General features: G+C 34.4%; 1 protein-coding gene across 2 annotated transcripts in view; it reads right to left on the bottom strand.

Annotated features, from left to right (window-relative positions):
- The window catches only part of LOC132903656 (microtubule-associated protein tau-like), a 39699-nt gene that overhangs the window by 12908 nt on the left and 6731 nt on the right, over positions 1-20060 (bottom strand). The window contains exon 6 of one of the 2 annotated variants that reach the window (XR_009657463.1): positions 14733-19225. Coding sequence is in view for 1 of the 2 variants with exons in the window: in XM_060952422.1 (XP_060808405.1) it covers positions 19031-19225 (195 nt within the window). In the remaining variant the exon portion in view is untranslated. Of the gene's footprint in view, positions 1-14591; positions 19226-20060 lie in introns of those variants that run through there. The other variant, XM_060952422.1, reaches the window with a different exon arrangement.

Below are 20060 nucleotides of genomic sequence, written 5' to 3'. Positions count from 1 at the left end.
CCAACAGTCTTGAAAAGACTGAACGGCCACGTTCAGCTATTTGGCTTAATAATAAAATTGAGATTCAAACAGTGACAGGTTGCTAGCCCATCGCCTAAAAAAAAGAATCCCAAGCTTGTAAGCCCTATCCCTCAGTCGCGCCTTTTACGACATCCATGGGAAAGAGACGGAGTGTGTGACCTATTCTTTTTTGTATTGGTGCCGGGAACCACACGGCACTATGTAACATATGTAATGTACAATAAATTACCTGTAACAGTCCTGGTGACGGCGGCGGTGGGCACGAACTCGGCGGCGAGCGGGTTGAGGCGGGAGCGAACAAACTCAGCAGCGAGCGGGTTGAGGCGGGAGCGGGACACGGTCTCCGCGAGGGACAGCGACGGGGCGCCGTTGCTGGTTCTGTCGCGGATAATAATGAATGAATGAACGAATGAATGAATGAACGAATGAATGAATGAATTTTATTTATATAAGTAACAAGGACTCATTTGTATTAGTAATGCTTACAAACTATGTTAGTACCTAGGGACAGCATGATTTCTAAAGTGGCCATTCTTGCACCACTCTCCCCGAAATGGCGCAAGAATGGTTGACATATAGGCAGTCTAGCCTGCCTGCAATCATATTCAGGATGTTATACATAAATACATTAAATTAATGAATCGGTTGAACAGCCAAGGTGACGCAACACAAAATTGTCCAAATAACTTTTGTCAATATACATGCATATATATACATAAAATCACGCCTCTTTCCCGGAGGGGTAGGCAGAGACTACCTTCTTTCCACTCGCCACGATCTCTGCGTACTTCAATGTTGTACATTTTATTTATTCATTATTATGAGACACTTCCAACGTCAGTTGATAATTGTCATGACTTTTGGTTTCACATGTTGTTTATGTGCCGTGTGATTCCCGGCACCAAATCCAAAAAAGAATATGAGCACTCCATCTCTTTCCCATAGAAGTCGTAAAAGGCGACTAAGGTGTAGGCTTATAAACTTGGAATTCTTCTTCGAGGCGAGGCGATTGGCTAGCGACCTGTCACTATTTAAATCTCAATTCCACCATTAAGCCAAACAGCTGAACGTGGCCCATCAGTCTTTTCAAGACTGTTGGCTCTGTCTACCCCGCAATAGATATAGACGTGATTATATGTATGTATGTAGTTCTGCAGTTTATCTGCAGTGTAGCACTGAAGTTCTTTTTTTTTGGCGGGACAAACTACACACATTGAGCCGTGTGGTTCTACCGTGATATACAATTTGACACTCACGTGGGATACTGATGGTGCCCGTTCGGCCTGCGCCTCTCCCTCTGCTCGTCCTCCAACATCGCCTCTATACACTGCTCCATCAACGTCTCCTCCTCCAACTGTTGTATCACCTGAAATTATTGCCGTGTGAGGTCAATTCCGTATAAATATCAACCTAATATTATATTAAACCGTGCCGTATAGATCCCGGCACAAATAGAAAAAGAAATAGGACCACTCATTTTTTTTCATGAATAAGCGATAGGCTTATATAATTTGGGATTCTCTTTTTGGGTGATGGCCCCAAACGAACGCCCAGACGGACAATCCCACGTTCATAAGCCTATCCCTTAGTCGCCTTTTACGACATCCGCGGGACCTTTAACGTCAACCAACCTGTCAACAACAAAAACCAGCAATTTGTAATGAACAAACTATACACACCTGTTTGTCAAACTCCTCCTCGTTCTCTATCCTCATGTAGTCGACGAAGTCGTCGGGCGTCGCCGGCGCCGCGTAGGGCGCCGGGGGGTAATACGCGCCGGCCATGACGTAGCCTGGATATATACAGATAAAATTTTATGTAAACATTCATATAAGAATTTATGACGTCATGGTGAGAAATTTGATGACATATAACACGATTGGTTCAACATTGACAAAGTTATTTGACAAGTATGTGTTGCGTCACCTTGGCTGTTCAATCGATTCATTAATTAAAAGTAGATAAGGTATTAAATATAGATAGATATTGAGAATATCTTGAAAAGGGGAGATGAGAGGAGAGTATACAAAAAAAATTGTGAAAAGCGACCAGAGTTATAGACTACGGATTTCTACTTGCAACACGCAAGTAGAAATCCGTAGTCATGTGTAGGTACGAGTACCCCTGAGGGGAACAAGGTATGTATATATAGATACTTAATTTTATACAAATATCTGGCTTGAGCTTGGCGCAGGAACCTTGTAAAGATGAATAGTTTGCTTTGAATCTTAATCTAAATTCAGTACACTCTGTACATCGACCTAGTTAACATTCCATTTTAAATTATATTTTTAATTTTTCAAATTTCGTATAAATCAATTAATCACAACAATGTATTCGTAATACATTTATCTCGTCCACATTTCTATTCAAGTTCGAATATTTGTGAAGATGACGTTATTGAAGAAATTGCTGCAGTGCAGTTTGTTAATGCTTCTTGTACACTGACTGGCACTTTGGAAGCGGCAGCAAACTGTCGTTTTAAGTAATTTATTTGACGTCAACCAATTTTTGAAGTAAAAAAATATGACAATTATTAAGTGATGTTGCAATGTCTTACGGCGAGGGAGATCATCGTGAGAAAACCTGCACATTCAGTCAACTGTAAGTATAAATAAACATGTATCCAATACGGGTTAGGTTCCCCTGCAAAGGTTGCGGAGGTCAGACGGGAGTCTCTACGTCTAAAACCTGACTCACCCAATCCAGGATCGAAGGCACACCCCGGGGAAAGCCCGAAGAATTTCACTTTGAAATGTCCCGTAATAATGAATGAATATCTAGAATTAGAATAAGAAGTTGACACTTACCGGGTATAGGCGACCTCCGCACAAGTGCGGGGTAGAGGGGCGGCCGCTGAACGCCCGCGTCGCCGGCGCCCACCACGCCGCCGCCCACGCCGGAGTCCATTATAACGCCGTTGGGCTGCTGAAAAACATATATATTGTATTATTTGTATTAATACATCCATATATATATAAAATCACGCCTCTTTCCCGGAGGGGTAGGCAGAGACTACCTCTTTCCACTTGCCACGATCTCTGCATAGGTACGGTCGCGTTCATAATTGCAGTCATAGTTCGCAAAACTTTATAGCTTGCACCGCTGCTATCACTCACACATTCACACAAATAACACAATAAACAACAAGCGGTGAAACGTTGGGTAACCCGCCATCAAGAAGAGGGTAGTGAAAAAAAAAAGTCGTCCGCTAATCAACACAGCGACATGCCACACAGCGGAGATCCATGGTGGAACAGTACGAAAATAATGGCTTCATACCGACCAGAATATTTGCGGAACAGTTCGACACATCAGTGGTTACTGTTCGTCGAGTTTGCACCGTGAGGGACTGCACCACAGACAGCCAGCAAGAAAGCCGTATTTATCCGAAATAAATAAGCAAAATCGTTTAGAATTTGCTCGGTAGTATTTGGATTTTGACTGGAAAAAAGCTATATTTAGATACGGACGAAAAGTTCGTTTAGGTCATCACAACACGGTAGGCTTTATTTATGGCGAAGAAATGCAACTCGATATGAAGAAAAAAATATTGTGCCAAATATGGAGTCTGGACACATATCTGTAAATATGTGGGTTTGGATGAGTGCTGCTGGACCTGGGGAACAGGTGTGGATAGCAGGACGCGCTACAGCTGCTCATTATGTGCAAGTGCTGCAAGAAACCATGTTACCAACTGTGCGGTGTATTTATCCGATTGATGATATGCCAACAATATCATTTGTGCAAGACAACTTCCCTGTGCATCGAGTCCATATAGTGCGTGAAAGGTTCTGCCAGTTTATATTAAAACTACTTATTACTTAGATAGTATTTTAAGGACAGCTTCAATATCTTTTCTTTATGAAAACGAATAATTAAGCTGTAACCTTAATAACAGGAGATAAGTAGATGATACAATTAGTGTAATATGCTGTATGTATAGCTTTATATAATCATCAATATGTAAACAAAACTATAGGTAAACTGTTACAATAAAATTTACTAATTTTAATTATTGAATGTTTTATTTTGCTCCCTCTTGTTTAAAATTTCTTGCTGATTTCCGTGTTTGAAGACACGGGTATTGTAATTCTTAGATATCAGTTAGTTAGTTAGTCAGTCAGTTACTTAGTTCAAATGGCACCTTGAAACATTAAAAATTGACAGTAACACAATTTTTTTTTATAGACAAAAAAAATCGTTGAATAACTTTGGAATCCAAGTAACGCTAGTAACTAGAACAAGCGAATGTGAGCAAGCGAGATTATCTAATATATCTTAGATCTCACTTGCTCACACGAAGTAATAAAATTGCTACCCAATAACTTTCAAAGGAACCACTACCTATGTTAGGGTCGTGTGCAGACAAACTTTCAACCTTATTGAAATGACATAAGTCTGGCAGTCGCAGGCTTCCCTCTATAGGCAAATCTTATGCAAATAATGAGAGACGACGATATCTTGATCGACAATTATCGGGCCCAGTTCGGCCATCGTTAATTACCGTCTCTTTCTGTTTTGTTATGTTATCTATACATATAATAAATCTGTAGAAGGGTCAATTCTGTACATTGAAAATATTTAAAAAATAAATAGCAGGGGGTGTTACTGGATCGATACCAAACACAAATATGTAATTAAAAAATTTTTTGTCTGTCTGTCTGTATGTTCAGGCATCACGGGAAAACTAACGGTTCGATTTTGATGAAACTTAATATAATTATACCTTATTATCCTGGGCATAAAATAGGATACTTTTTATCCTGGAAAAATACGAAGAAAAAAAATCTTAATTTTTAAGTTTTCCATAGAATTTGTTTTGTAGAACCGCGAACACACGTTATGTGTACCGCAGTGGATTCAGCGCCGTAACCTGTAGCGCCGACAGTCGGATTTAGCTTGAACCGTTTGCATCACACGCGGGCCGCTACTAATTAATATGAAAAAATACTTTAGTCCGGTCAATCTATACATTCGAAGCTACATTAATTCCCATCAAGCTGAAAATGAGCATAATTGTTTAAAACACAATCAAAAGCATTATTTAAAAATTCCCCATGATTCCAGTTTAAGTAAAAAAATTGACCCAAGATCAAAGGTAAAAAATGGGTGCTTTGCGATTTTCTTCAAAACGATAAATTTTTCTAATCGGAAAATTACCTCAGACATAAATTGTAGATCATAAAGTTATCTATAAAAAAGGTATCAATTATTTTTTTCAATAAAGCTACCGTTTCTGAGATATAACGATGCAAAAAGTTGCAAGCGTCATAATATGCACACGTTTCCACGCCACCTCTGAGGTAGTGTACTATTAGCGCGTTTTTTTTACTTTTTAACTTGAAAAAGTCTGAAATAGGTAAGAATAAACACGTGTTTTCACTACGCAGTGGCATTGAAGACTAACTTTCGCATTTATTATTTAAAAAAATTAGAATAACCCTAAGTGAAGAAAATTATCTTAGGACAATAGTAGAGATTACAATTAAATCAAATTAAAACTAAAACTACTTATAAAAAGAAAGAAAAAAGATGACTACAAACTAAAATTTAATTTATAAATTGTACAGTCCCTGCATAGTTTCAACATGCGAGAGTGTGCCCAGAAGGCGGGCAGCATTGCCAATTTGAATGGCAATGCTGATTCTCTGAGCCAGACAATTTCGGCTATTTCGACAATTGTCGGAAAAGCTGATGGGCAGATAGGCCCCCCGGTCCCAGTCTCTACCCCAAAAGGTTCAAAAGTATATGTATTACCGATACCTACATATTTGCGCCTTTTGAGGTTTTTTGCCTCATTTGAAGCAGAACCGGCCTTAGATTTAGTAACCTGAAGATGAGACGGCGCAAGTGTGTCGACACAAGTAGCATCCCACACCAAAGGCCGCCCCAATCTCTAGGGCACCAAAGTCATACCATCCGGTCTCTTGCCATCATCCTGAGCCAGACCGTTTGGTTCGAACATGGAACATGATGGTGGCAAGAGCACGGAGGATTTAGGGCGGCATGGCGCCCTAAACGGCCGGCACTCCTAGGGCATAAGGGGCCGTGGTGTCCATAGCCGTCAACGGTATCCCCGCAAGGACTACTATTATTAAAGACTAACGGTATTTCATGTGTTGAGCATTTTCTGAGATAAAGCAGGTATACGACCCTAGCCACGTACACAGTTAAACAGAGAGACAGAGTTTCAACTCAAGGTTTCACTACAGTATAAATGAAGGGACTGGGCTTCATTATACTTATGAATATTTTGAATTCAAGTTAAAATTACCGACAGAACAATATTTTTACTTATATTACTGCTACACAGAGTATATATGAGACGTGCTTATGCATATTATGACGCTTGCAACTTTTTGCATCGTTATATCTCAGAAACGGTAGCTTTATTGAAAAAAATTATAGATTCCTTTTTATAAATAACTTTATGATACAATCTATGTCTGAAGTAATTTTCCGATAAAACTTACCGTTTTGAAGAAAATTGTGAAAAACCCATTTTTATACCTTTGACCTTTTAATTTTTTTCCTTAAACCGAAATCATGGGGAATTTTGAAATAATGCTTTTGTTTGTGTTTTAAAAAATTATACTCATTTTCAGCTTGATGGGAATTAATGTAGCTTCATTCTTATTTTTAGGTCTAAATTGACCAGACTACTTACTTCAGAACGCGAACTCAACAGCAGTAGCTCAATAGAGGGCTCTCCTTAATTATTATAGGCCTAGCCGTAATTGGGTCCAATAGATATTTATAAGATGTCATTGTTACTCAAAACGGAGAAATAAACCATCCACGCGAAGACCGACATCCGCGCGGACGGAGTCGCGGGGGGAAGCTAGTATGTCATAGAATAATAAACTCTTTTACTTGGTAATCATTGGTATTAAAGACCGTATTCATTTGAAGGAATATTTATTCTTTTTAAATATGCATGTGTGTGTGTATCTAGTGGAACCACAGTGCACGCTATTTTAACCCGTAAGAATTTTAAAACTATGACTGCAGATATGAACGCGATCGTACATGGGTGACCTCAAGGATAAATAATTTTCCGCGTTTTTTATTCACTCATTCCATTATTTCTACGCTCCCTATAGTTGCAACGTGATGTTATATAAAGCCTTCCTTGATAAATGGTCTATTCAACGAAAAAATTAAAAAAATAATTTTTCAATTCGAACCGGTAGTTTATTTGTTTAACAAACAAACTCTTCAGCTTTTTAATATTAGTATAGATAGTGCCGTGTGGTACCCGGCACCAATACAAAAAAGAATAACACCACTCCATCTCTTTCCCATGGATGTCGTTAAAGGCGACTTAGGGATAGGCTTACAAACTTATGATTATATTTTTTAGGCGACGAGCTAGCAACCTGTCACTATTTGAATCACAATTCTATCATTAAGCCAAATAGCTGAGCTGTGGCCTATCAGTCTTTTTAAGACTGTTGGCTCTGTCTAACCCGCAAGGGATATAGACGTGATTATATGTAGATAGATCAACATACCTGCCACTGTCCATTCTCCTCGTTTCCATAGTAAGCACCAACGTTTCCCAATGTCTCTGGGATCTTCATACTGTCACCATTAAATGTTTACGCGTGTACGATGAAAAAAAAAATATTTTTATTTTTTTTATTTATCAACACTTATTCAGGCACTGTCAGGTTCGCGTTGTACGTGCGACGTGATTGTTACCTTCGCCGGTGCACCACGTATCTGTAATTAAGGAGAATATCGTATTTAATATTTTATTATCACTTTTTTTTAAATTCTTTTAATATTATAAATGCGAAACTTTGTGAGTATGTCAGTCAGGATGTCAGTATGGATGTTTGTTACCCTTTCACGCAAAAACTACTGAATCGATTACGAGTCACCCTAAGTCTTGGATAGATGTTTGTGAGAAATAAAGTATAGATATAAATTCCGCCGAAACATACGAAATGAATATGTACAATACTAATACAGAAGTGATATAAATTATAAAAATATAATTTCTTTAGGATCGAATCTGGTATTTGTTTAAAGTTAGCTTGTGTTTAGTTAGCTAGTTATATAGCACAAAATAATAAAATTAACAACTATCTAGAAACTGACTTTACCCAACAAGAATTTAATTTCCTTCGACTTCAAAATAAATCGTAGTAAAAAAAAATATAAGACACACCTAATTCTATATTTAAAATCGTAATAATTTAAAATAAAACTAACTTTACACTCAAAAAATCCACAATAAATAAATTTAAAGCACAATTCGTAAACATACAGCACCGTCACATAATTCTATATTTAAAATTAAAATGAAATAGTAATATATAAAAAAAACTAAACTAACCACAATGTCCGAAAAGCGTCGAGCAGTGAACCTTCCAGTATCACAAAATAATTCGCACTAAACGTAAAAACGAAACGTCGCCCCATTTTATAGGAAAATATTTAAAAGTGTAACAATATTATCTATGAGCAATTACTTTATAGATAACAATTTGTGAATGAGGGTCTTGGAATGGTCATTTTCAATTGTTAATACAGGTACTATTCAGTAATAAATGTCATTAGTTTACAGGTAAGTAATTTTTTGTGCCATTACTAAACATGACCTAACCAGAGATGACTCAGTGAAAGAAATTTTTATTTATGTCTCAACTATAAAATAAAGTGTTATATTGGTGCCGTGTGGTAATCGATATTAAACGAAAAATTACTTAGTTTGATTTAAACGTCCAGGATTAGCGTCAATTTTAATACCTAATGCAGGTATAGTTCAGGAGTTAATTAAATATAACACCCTAAGTCTTGGATAGAAGATTTATTTTTATAAGTTTGTTAGAAATAAATATAGTTAAATATAAATTCCGATAAAACATACGAAATGAAATATGTAGAAATAAATACTGATACAGAAGTGATTTAAGTTTAAAAAATAAAATTTCGTTAGGATCTAATCTGGTATTTTTTAAAGTTTGACTAGCTGTCCCGGCAAACGTTGTTTGCCAGTTAATTATTTTTAAGAAATTTCTAGTTAAAAAAAAATGTTAAGGATGGACAACCTTATCACTTAGGGGTATGAAAAATGTTGGCAGATTCTCAGACCTGCTCAATATGCTCTCAAAATTTCATGAGAATCGGTAAAACCGTTTCGGAGGAGTACGGGAACGAACATTTGTGTCACGAGAATTTTATATATAAGATGGATCACAAGATAAGAGGCGATAAAATTAAGAACTAAAAACTGACTTTACCCAACAAGAAATAAATTTCCTTCGACTCCAACACAAATTGTAGTAAAAAAATTACAATCACCTAATTCTAATATTTAAAAAGATAATATATAATTGAAAAAAAACTTACTTTATACTTAAAAAATCCACGCATAGTCACATAATTCTATATTTAAAATCAAATAGTAATAATAAGAAAAAAGAAAACTAACCTCAATATCCGAAAAGCGCCGCGCAGTGAGTTACCTTCCAGAATCACAAATAATAACACAAAATAAGTTTTTTTTTTTTTTTGAAATATCTCGTTGTTGCCTGAAGGGCTTAACAACTTAACCGGACTATTAGTGGCGGGGCCTGAAGGGCCTCCTGCCGACGCAGTGGCTGCTCAAAGGGTTCCCAAAGTGGGACGAACCTCGGCTTTGGCGCCACCCGTGTAGGTTGAACCTAGTGTTCAACTGCCATAAGGGCTGACTAAGTGGCGGATCCACCGGGTGCCGCCGTGGGGCGGTACCTAGTGAACCGGCCACTAGTCCTACTTCTCCGTGTTCACGGCTGGGTAGTGATAGGTTTCATTTTTTTTTTGTTTAATTATCATTATTGTTTAATAAGGATTTTGAGAGAGTCATTAACTAAAAATGATTGTCAAAGTATGTTAGAACCACAGAATACATTCAGATGGTATTGCAACAGAGATAATCTTTTGGGGTAGTAACATGGGGGGCTATTTTTAATAGGGAATTTATGAATGCTTTGAAAATCTATTAATATGGTCACTTGTTATTTATATATTCAGTGTGACATGATGTTTAGGTTGTTTAAACAGTTACAATTATAACTTTAAGGCAAAATTGTAGGTTTTAAATGTTGACAATATTTTATCTATAATTTTTTGTGCTGTATTTTAATAAGTAGTTTTTTTTTCATTAAATTTAGGGCCCAGTCTGTGAAGTTTAGATAACAGATTCAGTGACACAAAAATACAATACTTAATATTAAAATGAAACAAATAATTTGATCTGTATTAAAACAAAATATAAGAAAACTGCCTAAAATATTTAACGTGCACTAGGTAAATGTTTTTCGTAATAATAAAAAAAACGAAAAATATATTGTTTTTTTGTGTCACTGAATTTTATTAAGGAGTAAGCTGTATGGCTGTCCATTATAATCCTACGTAGAAAATATTAAAAAAAAATAGTCCTGTACATTTTATGAAAGTTAAAAAATAAAAATGTATATGAAAAAAAAAGTGCACCTGAGTGGTTTTAAATGGGTAATACATTTTATTTATAAATTTCTAGTAAGTATGTTTGGTGCCCACATATTGAGTATAGATAATATTTATGGTCACGTTCAGGCATGTTCGCGTATACTTTTTTTAATGTTATATATTATATATAAACGCGTATCTTCAAGATTTTCATACGCTTTTATTAAAGGTTTTTTTTTCTGTTTAACAGATAAAATTATGAGTCAAACATAAAATTACATATGATCACGTCTATACCCCTTGCGGGGTAGACAGAGCCGACAGTCATCAAAAGACTGAAAGGCCAAAGGATTATGAATCAAATAATATCTATTATAAATTAATGCAACTGACTGACAGACCACTAACTAATACTGACCATAAATTGTTTATACTCAATGCGTGCGAACCTTATTTATAATGTAGTTCATTTCGTACGAAACTCATGTAGGGAAATGAAGATTTTTACCGGGAATAGGTAGTATTTTCAATTATATACTTAGATGTGAAATGGTGCAATTTTTTTATCCGAAACTCGATCAATACCTATAGGTAACACAATTATAATTGTAATATTCCCAATAAATTTGCGAAGAAACAGTGATGAAGAAAGTTACAAATTTAAAAAAAATGCATCTGTTTTCTTTTTTAATTTTTTTTTTCTAAATGAGTTCCGTATGGATTTTTGTGTTAAATCAGTTTAGCGTACCGTACCGGTAATATTGTTTTGACAGGGAAAATATTTCTCTCACTATAATTGTTATTATTATTATATTATTCTTATGATTAAAATTAGCTGTATTGTGCATTGTCGAAATGATTTGAAGACTCGTTCAAATTCAATTTATTGGAATGTAATGCATTTTTTTAGGCATAGAATGTTACTATGCAATTAATTTAGAGATGGCTCTAAAATATTTGAGGTATTTTATTTCTGTCATTGGAATAAATTTTAATTGAAGCGAAAATAAAAAGGAACGTCACCGTATTTTATAGGAAAATATTTAAAAGTCTAATTATAATATTATCTATGAGCAATTTGTTTATAGATAACAATTTTCGAATGAGGGTCTTGGAATGGTGATTTTCAATTGTTAATACGGGTCACTATTCATTAATAAATATCATTAGTTTACAGGTAACAATTTTTATGTGCCATTACCTAAGGAGGGATGAATCAGTGAAAGAAATTTTTAGTATAGTCATTTATGGTTATATTTGTAACTTGCTGCGTCCCGGGGCTTCGCCCCAATGGGATAATTTTATTTCATACATTTAAGGTATCTATCTTAGATATAAAACTAGCTTTTACCCGCGTCTTCGCACACGTGGACTACACAAATTATACTATTTTAGTTTTACTCATTTTTATAATTAACAAATTATTTATTCTTAATATCGGATGTAATACATCTGTTATTGATGTCAAAAAGTTATTCATAATTAAGTTTACTGCCTCCTTCCAAAGCGCAGGTGTAGAAGCAGCGCATCTTTTACTTTACTGATGCTTTTTCTACAAAGACGTCCCTTTAATATTTTTTTTTTATGTATGAAGAAGGACGAATACTTCATTAAAAATAAGTTTGGATTTGAATGAGTGATGATGGGTGTAAGGATTTTTTTTTTGAAAAAACCTCTTTATACAGGGTTACTTTTAATTCAACTGCATAAATTTAACTGTTTAGTGTACTCATCTAAAGACTACATCACACCACCACATCTAAAATATTTAAAGACGTTAAAAGAAAAATATCGGTTCATATTTCAGAGAGTCTAAAAAAAAATTAAAGTATCAAAATCCACGATCCTAAATACGTCATATCACACTGGCCGCCGGAAAAGCGACACGTAAGATTCAGAGGTCAACGACACAATTCATTCAGTTGAGCGATCTCGACAACTCTGTACTTTACTTGATCTTGATACTAGAAAAATAATTTATTTATCAGACATTTATTTAGTTTTAATTTCTTTTTGTAGTTATTGGTCTTTAATAAAGCGTGTGACGTAGTTTTTGAGGGTTTTTTAAATGTGAAAATGCTGACGTTTAATTTAAATAAAAATAGGCTCAAACAGCTCAGAAGCATGGGTATAGTGTATGTTTAAAAGGATGCAGTTGTTTTAAATGTCACCCTGTATACCACATTTCTAGTCTTACTCTCTGATTGTAGTATATATAAACTGTCGCAATCACTCCCTCTGGAACAGGCTACATACAACTGACCGTGGGAGAAGCAATCGTTCCTCAAATCTATGCCAGCCACTTTTAATGTTTGCCCCTGTGCCTTATTTATAGTCATGGCGTAGCACAGCTTGACTGGAAATTGAACACGCTTAAATGGAATTTGGTAATCCGATGGCATTAATGGGATCCGTGGAATAAAAACTGTTTCTCCTGCATATACACCAGTGAAAATTGTTGCCTCAATTATGTTTTATGTAGGGATTTAATTTCATGTGTCCAACATTTAAAATGACAAAGTTTCATACAAACTTATCACCCCTATTTCAACCCTATAGGAATGCAATTTTCAAAATTTAATTAATGAATTATTATTTTAATCTAAACGTTAATTTTAATCTTAATTTTCATACGTCCAATATTAAAAATGACGAAGTTTCATACAAACTTGCAACCCCTATTTCACCCCATTAGAAATGCAATTTACAAAATGTAAGTAATGAATTATTATTTTAATCTAACCGTAAATTTAAATCTAAAATTTCAAGTAATTATCCCACACTAAAAATGACGAAGTTTCATACAAACTTGCAACCCCTATTTCACCCCCTTAGGAATAGAATTTCCAAAAATCCTTTCTTAGTGGATCCCTCCTAATTAAAGTCTACCTTTCTGCCGAATTTCATCTTTATTGGCTCAGTAGATTTCGAGATTTCGTGATTCCTAAGTGAGTGTCTTTCGCTTTTATTATATAAGTAGATAGTTGGCAAACAAACGTTTGAATTTGAGTTGCCGAATCCGCGACCCGATTTACACCCGCAATCTGCCGCGGGAGATCAATTTTTCGAGCGAGAGAGGAGTATTTCCAAACTTAATAATGCATTTAATATTCGAAATAAAAAACGTGGCCGATAGGACGAGCGCTGATCAGAGCTTAAGCAGTTGAGGATAGTGCTTAGGCAGCTAAGATATTGTCTTCGCCAATTATTTATTTTTTAATATATTTTTTATAAACGCAACACTACATACACGCACTCTTTCACGCACGCACTCAATCCTATTCCTGTCCCACTTTCACTCCTTTCCCAAATGTCAAAATAATTTAAAAACAAAAAAGCGCGCCATTCGTCTCTCCTCGCGCAATTGCTTCGCTCTCTGCATCGGTTGTGAATATTCTCAAAATTCATCAAAGACGCTAAAACTTTATTAACTACGCACCCCGGGGTTGGTCTGTGAAGTGCAGTGATTTGTGTTTCCCAAAAACTACCTATTGGATCGTGGAAGATACCGGCGCTGGACGAGATACGGACCAAAGGTACTCCTTGTCCATATCCTTCCGCGAGACCAAGTGGTCCTCACGAGCCGTATCCCTATCTGATATCCTCACATTACTCTTCAACGCAATACTTCTCACACGCTATTAATCACTACATAGTATAAAACAAAGTCGCTATTTTAGTCTGTTTGTCTGTAGGTATGCTTAAATCTTTAAAATTACGCAACGGATTTTGATGCGGTTTTTGTAACAGGTAGAGTGATTCAAGAGGAAGGGTTTTATGTATAATAACATTTATAATTTTGCACCCGTGCGAAGCCGGGGCGGGTCGCTAGTTTATTATAAAATATAGTATCGTTGAGTTAGTATCTCGTACACAAGTCTCGAACTTACTTCGAGGCTAACTCGATCTGTGTAATTTTCCCCGTATGTATTATTATTATATTATTAAAAGGCGTTTCTCGATACGAGCATGCTCTTCAGCCGCTGCCAATTGAAGACACGAGGCCACGTATAGCAACTGGCAATGCCTACTATAGCTATACAAATATATGTATTAAATATCATTGCTGAATCATCTCTTTATTTTCTTCATCATAACTAAAAGGGCACACAAATAAAACAAAGGAATACAGTTTCATATTTACTTACTGCATTTTACTTAGAAACGAATTTGTGAACTATAAAAATTTACCTTCGCACATCTAACTCAAAATTATACAAATTCCAATAATCAAACATTATAACGAATACTTTTATATTAAAAATGACCTTAGGCTATTGGTCATAAACAGAAAATGAAATATTTGAAAAGTTTGACATCAGAATGTCAATTTTAAAAAATAAATCACCTTGAAATAAACTATGAACTTAAAATTTGAGTAGTCTAAACATATTGTTTTAATTCAAATATTTAAGGATAAACAGATATAAAAAAAACGCATAAACAAATAAACGATACACCATTGGTAATAATTGCTTATCATTTCTCGCCAATCGTAAGGTAGGTACTCATTTCGAGACGTATTTTATTTTTTAATTTATTTTTCTGTTTATAACCAATTCACAAACATATAGGACCTGACGCATTCGTACGGCTTAATTATTATAAAATTTACATTTTCCGTGATTATTGTACATTTTTTTTAGCTATATACAAATCCGAAATAACTATGTTAGGGGTGTGGGTTTCACGTGCTATTTACATACAAATCAATGTTGAAACGGTTAATTGAATTTAGTACAATATTAATTAACCTTAATTAGTATGAAATAACAAAGTGTAGCCGTTATAACGCCTAATAAATTTATCTATGGGACTCATCACCCCATGTAAAAAAAAAACAATATTTTTTTTTTTTAATTTTTTATTTAAATAGAAAATATTCTTTCTAATATTTATTGCTTTCATTGACAAATTCGGCCTTGGACTACACTTCGTTAAACAGATATAAACCACTAGGCATAATGAAAAATCTATTTCAAAATAGGTAGGTACATATATAATCGCCACATAAGTTACTAATATCTTAAAAAGGCTTCAATTTCGATAGCGGACTATATTCCTTCTACATAAGCTCAAATAATTAAAGCCCTTTAAGCTAGTGGTAGCGATGTTTTTGGTGAAAATTTCACTAGACTTCTACAGTGCTTGCCTTGGTTAATACAAATTGATTAATTGTGCTATGAGTTTCCCTAGTAACGATCAACTTTCAATTACATACAAGTCTTTTTTATGCTTGGACAAAGGAAAAATCATATTTTCGCTTCAATTAAAATTTATTCCAATGACAGAAAATAAAATACCTCAAATATTTAGAGCCATCTCTAAATTAATTGCATAGTAACATTCTATGCCTAAAAAAATGCATTACATTCCAATAAATTGAATTTGAACGAGTCTTCAAATCATTTCGACAATGCACAATACAACTAATTTTAATCATAAGAATAATATAATAATAATAACAATTATAGTGAGAGAAATATTTTCCCTGTCAAAACAATATTACCGGTACGGTACGCTAAACTGATTAACACAAAAATCCATACGGAACTCATTTAGAAAAAAAAATTAAAAAAGAAAACAGATGCATTTGTTTTTTTTTTATTTGTAACTTTCTTCATCACTGTTTCTTCGGAAATTTAACGGGAATATTACAATTATAATTGTGTTACCTATATTGATCGAGTTACGGATAAAAAAAAATTGCACCATTTCACATCTAATTATATTTGTAAATACTACCTATTTCCGCTAAAATCTTCATTTCCCTACATGAGTTTCGTACGAAATGAACTACATTATAAATAAGGTTCGCACGCATTGAGTATAAACAATTTATGGTCAGTATTAGTGGTCTGTCATCAGTTGCATTAATTTATAATATTATTTTATTCATAATCCTTTGACTGTCAGCTCTGTCTACCCGCAAGGGGTATAGACGTGATCATATGTAATGTTATGTTTGACTCATAATTTTATCTGTTAAAACAGAAAAAAAAAACCTTTAATAAAAGCGTATGAAAATCTTGAACATACGCGTTTATATATAATATATAACATTAAAAAAAGTATACGCGAACATGCCTGAACGTGACCATAAATATTATCTTTACTCAATATGTGCGCACCAAACATACTTACTAGAAATTTATAAATAAAATGTATTTATTACCCATTTAAAACCACTCAGGTGCACTTTTTTTTTCATATACATTTTTATTTTTTAACTTTCATAAAATGTACAAGACTATTTTCTTTTTAATATTTTCTACGTAGGATTATAATGGACTGCCATACGGCTTACTCCTTAATGAAATCCAGTGACACAAAAAACAATATTTTTTTCGTTTTTTTTTATTATTATTATTACAAAAAACATTTTCCTAGTGCACGTTAAATATTTTAGGCAGTTTTCTTATATTTTTAAATACAGATCAAATTATTTATTTCATTTTATTATCATTGTATTTTTGTGTCACTGAATCTGTTATCTAAACTTCACAGACTGGGCCTTAAATTTAATCAAAAAAAAAAAACTATTAAAATACAGCACAAAAAATTATAGATAAAATATTGTCAACATTTAAAACCTATAATTTTGCCTTAAAGTTATAATTGTAACTGTTTAAACAACTTAAAATCACACTGAATATATAAAGAACAAGTGACCATTTTAATAGATTTTCAAAGCATTCTTAAATTCCCTATTAAAAATAGCCCCCCATAACTTCCCCAAAAGATTATCTCTGTTGCATAACATACTTTCGAAAGAATTTTTAGTTAATGACTCTCTCAAAATCCTTATTTATAAAAAAAATTAAAATAGAAACCTATCACTACCCAGCCGTGAACACTAACGTAATACTATTTTTAAAATTAGATTTTTATACAGTTTTTTTTTTACTTTTTTTTATTCATTAGAACTTTAAAAAAAATGCTTAATGTCAATATCACATATATACTAAATTTATCATAATTATAATTTTAAACATATACATTTACTATACAAAACCTAGGTACAACTGCCATATATTACTACAACATCAAGGTTAGAGATTGAAATAATTTATTTAAAAAAAATACTTCTAATATAACTGAATTTAAAGTCCAAAATAATTCACTAACTGATTCCATTATAGAAGTTTCTAAATCGAGCGTGAGCTTTGCGACTCTGTCTGTCCCGTAAGGGGTAAAGACGTAAACTATGTATGAATTTGTGGTATTTTTATTTTATTTTTGTCTTAACCTTTTAATCAGTAACTATTCAATTATTCGAAATGGCATTCGTACCTAGGACCGCCGCGGCTTGTATGTAAACCTTATACGCAGTTAGTGTTTCGTGTCGTTTGGGCTATATCACTTGATATACATACATACATACACTTTTTCAAAATAACCATGCTATTTGTGTTGTTGTGTTATGTAAATAAGGTTGTTATTCTGCTGAGTCATTATCCGGTTCAATTCGGTAGGCGGTAGGTTGCTTTAATGCGATATTCCGCGCCGTCGTACAATGCGATTTATAAACGTGACAATATTGTTATTATTTATGAATAAAACGTGCTATTTCACAATTGAAAACATGCGCAAACGACACAAGACATCGTAGAAATATGATCTACGGTTATCCAAAAAAAAAAACCGCTTAAAGCGTCGACGTTCGATCGCTCACGTTTTTTTTTTCACTGTTGATTTTTTTTAACTGCCGATTTTTTCAGTTTCACAAATATGTTATTACTAGCTGCGCACGCGACTTCGTCCGCGTGGTACATTTATTTTGGGCATCATTGAGGCCATCAAGGAGGAATAATTTTCCCCGTTTTTTTTTACAATTGCTATTATTTCTTTCCTCCTTATAGTTGTAGCGTGATGGTAAATAGCCTAAAGACTTCCTCGATAAATGGTCTACTGCACACAAAAATAATTTTTCAATTAGAACCAGTAGTTCCCGATATTAGCGCGTTCAAACAAACAAACAAACTCGTCAGCTTTATAATATTATAGTATAGATTATCACGTGTGGCCGCGAAGCTAGTAGAATTTGCACGCTAAGTATTAAAAAAAAATAATTTATGTGGTCGACATGGCCATAGATAAATCATTAAATTTCGTTACTTAAAGTAATTATCAAATTTTCTATTCTCATTCTTTTTTTTTCAAAATACAATCAGTGACATTTATTTATCATTCACGAAAAAAAATATTTTAAAATTGCAATTGTAATTTTATCTTAAACTTTGATCATCATTCATCCCAATTTCCTATACAATTATATTACCACATTTCGACCAAAAAAAATTAAAAATACAGACTATTCACTGATCAAACCGCTACAGTTTAAATATTCAGGCTCTGTCTAGAACACAGACGCGATAATATTTTAAATCCAACAAATCATCTGTGAATCCAGTTTATATCATTCGATTATACCTACATCGCTAAAAAAAACTACAGCTTCCCTTAAAAACAATTCGAAACACAAAAACAATCGGCAGATAAAAAAGAAACCGAACACTCATTCCGTCCCTATCCTTTTTACAAACTTACAATCGTTCCATCTCTCTCACTTGGCCGAATTCTTCCTCTGCACGGGTTTGTCGACCTTCTTCTTGTCAATTTTGGTGCCAGCGGTGGGGACGGGCGACGTCTTCTCCGCGGCGGGCGGCGTGCTGGGCTTTTTGGGTTTGTTCGCTTTGGCGGCCGCCGCGTAGTTTATGGGTTTGGGGCCGGTTTGCTCTTCCACTGGGGCCGGTTGGGGCTGGAATGAAATAAATAGTTACATACATAAGTACATACATATGTTAAATCACGTTTATATCCTTTGGGAGGTAGACAGGGTATATAGTCTTAAAAATACTGAGAGGTCACGTTCAGCTGTTAAAGTTGAGATTCAAATAGTGTCAGGTTGCTGGCCCAATGCCTACAAGAAGAATTCCAAGTTTATAAGCCTATCCCTTAGTCGCCTTATACGACGCCCACGGCTCCGCCCGCGTGAATCAATAATTCCCGTTCCCGCGGGAGTTTTGGGAAATCCCCTCTTAGTGCACCCTAAAGGATCTACACGCCAAATTCCAACTCTCCAAAGCTGTTTGTGTTGCGCAGTGATATATCAGTCGGTCATTCACTCCCATCTTCTATACAGGGTGACTTTTAATTGAACTGCATAAATTTAACTGTTAAGTGTACTCATCTAAAGGATATTTAAAAACGTTAAAAGAAAAATATCGGTTCATATTTCAGAAAGTACGAAAAAAAATTAAAGTATCAAAATCCACGATCCTAAATACGTCATATCACCCCGGCCGGCGGAAAAGAGACGCGTAAGATTCAGACGTCAACGACACAATTCATTCAGCTGAACGATCTCGACAACTCTGTACTTTTCTTGATCTTGATACTAGAAAAATAATTTATTTTTCAGACATTTATTTAGATGTTTAGTTTTAATTTCTTTTTGTAGTATTATTGGTCTTTAATAAAGCGTGTGACGTAGTTTTTGAGGGTTTTTAAATGTAAAAATGATGACGTTTATTTTAAATAAAAATAGGCTTAAACGGTTCAGAAGCATGGGTATAGTCTATGTTTAAAAGGAT

Source organism: Amyelois transitella, chromosome 28 (genome assembly GCF_032362555.1).
Source record: "Amyelois transitella isolate CPQ chromosome 28, ilAmyTran1.1, whole genome shotgun sequence".
Lineage (NCBI taxonomy): Eukaryota > Metazoa > Arthropoda > Insecta > Lepidoptera > Pyralidae > Amyelois > Amyelois transitella.
This window is presented reverse-complemented; position numbering and strand designations above follow the sequence as displayed.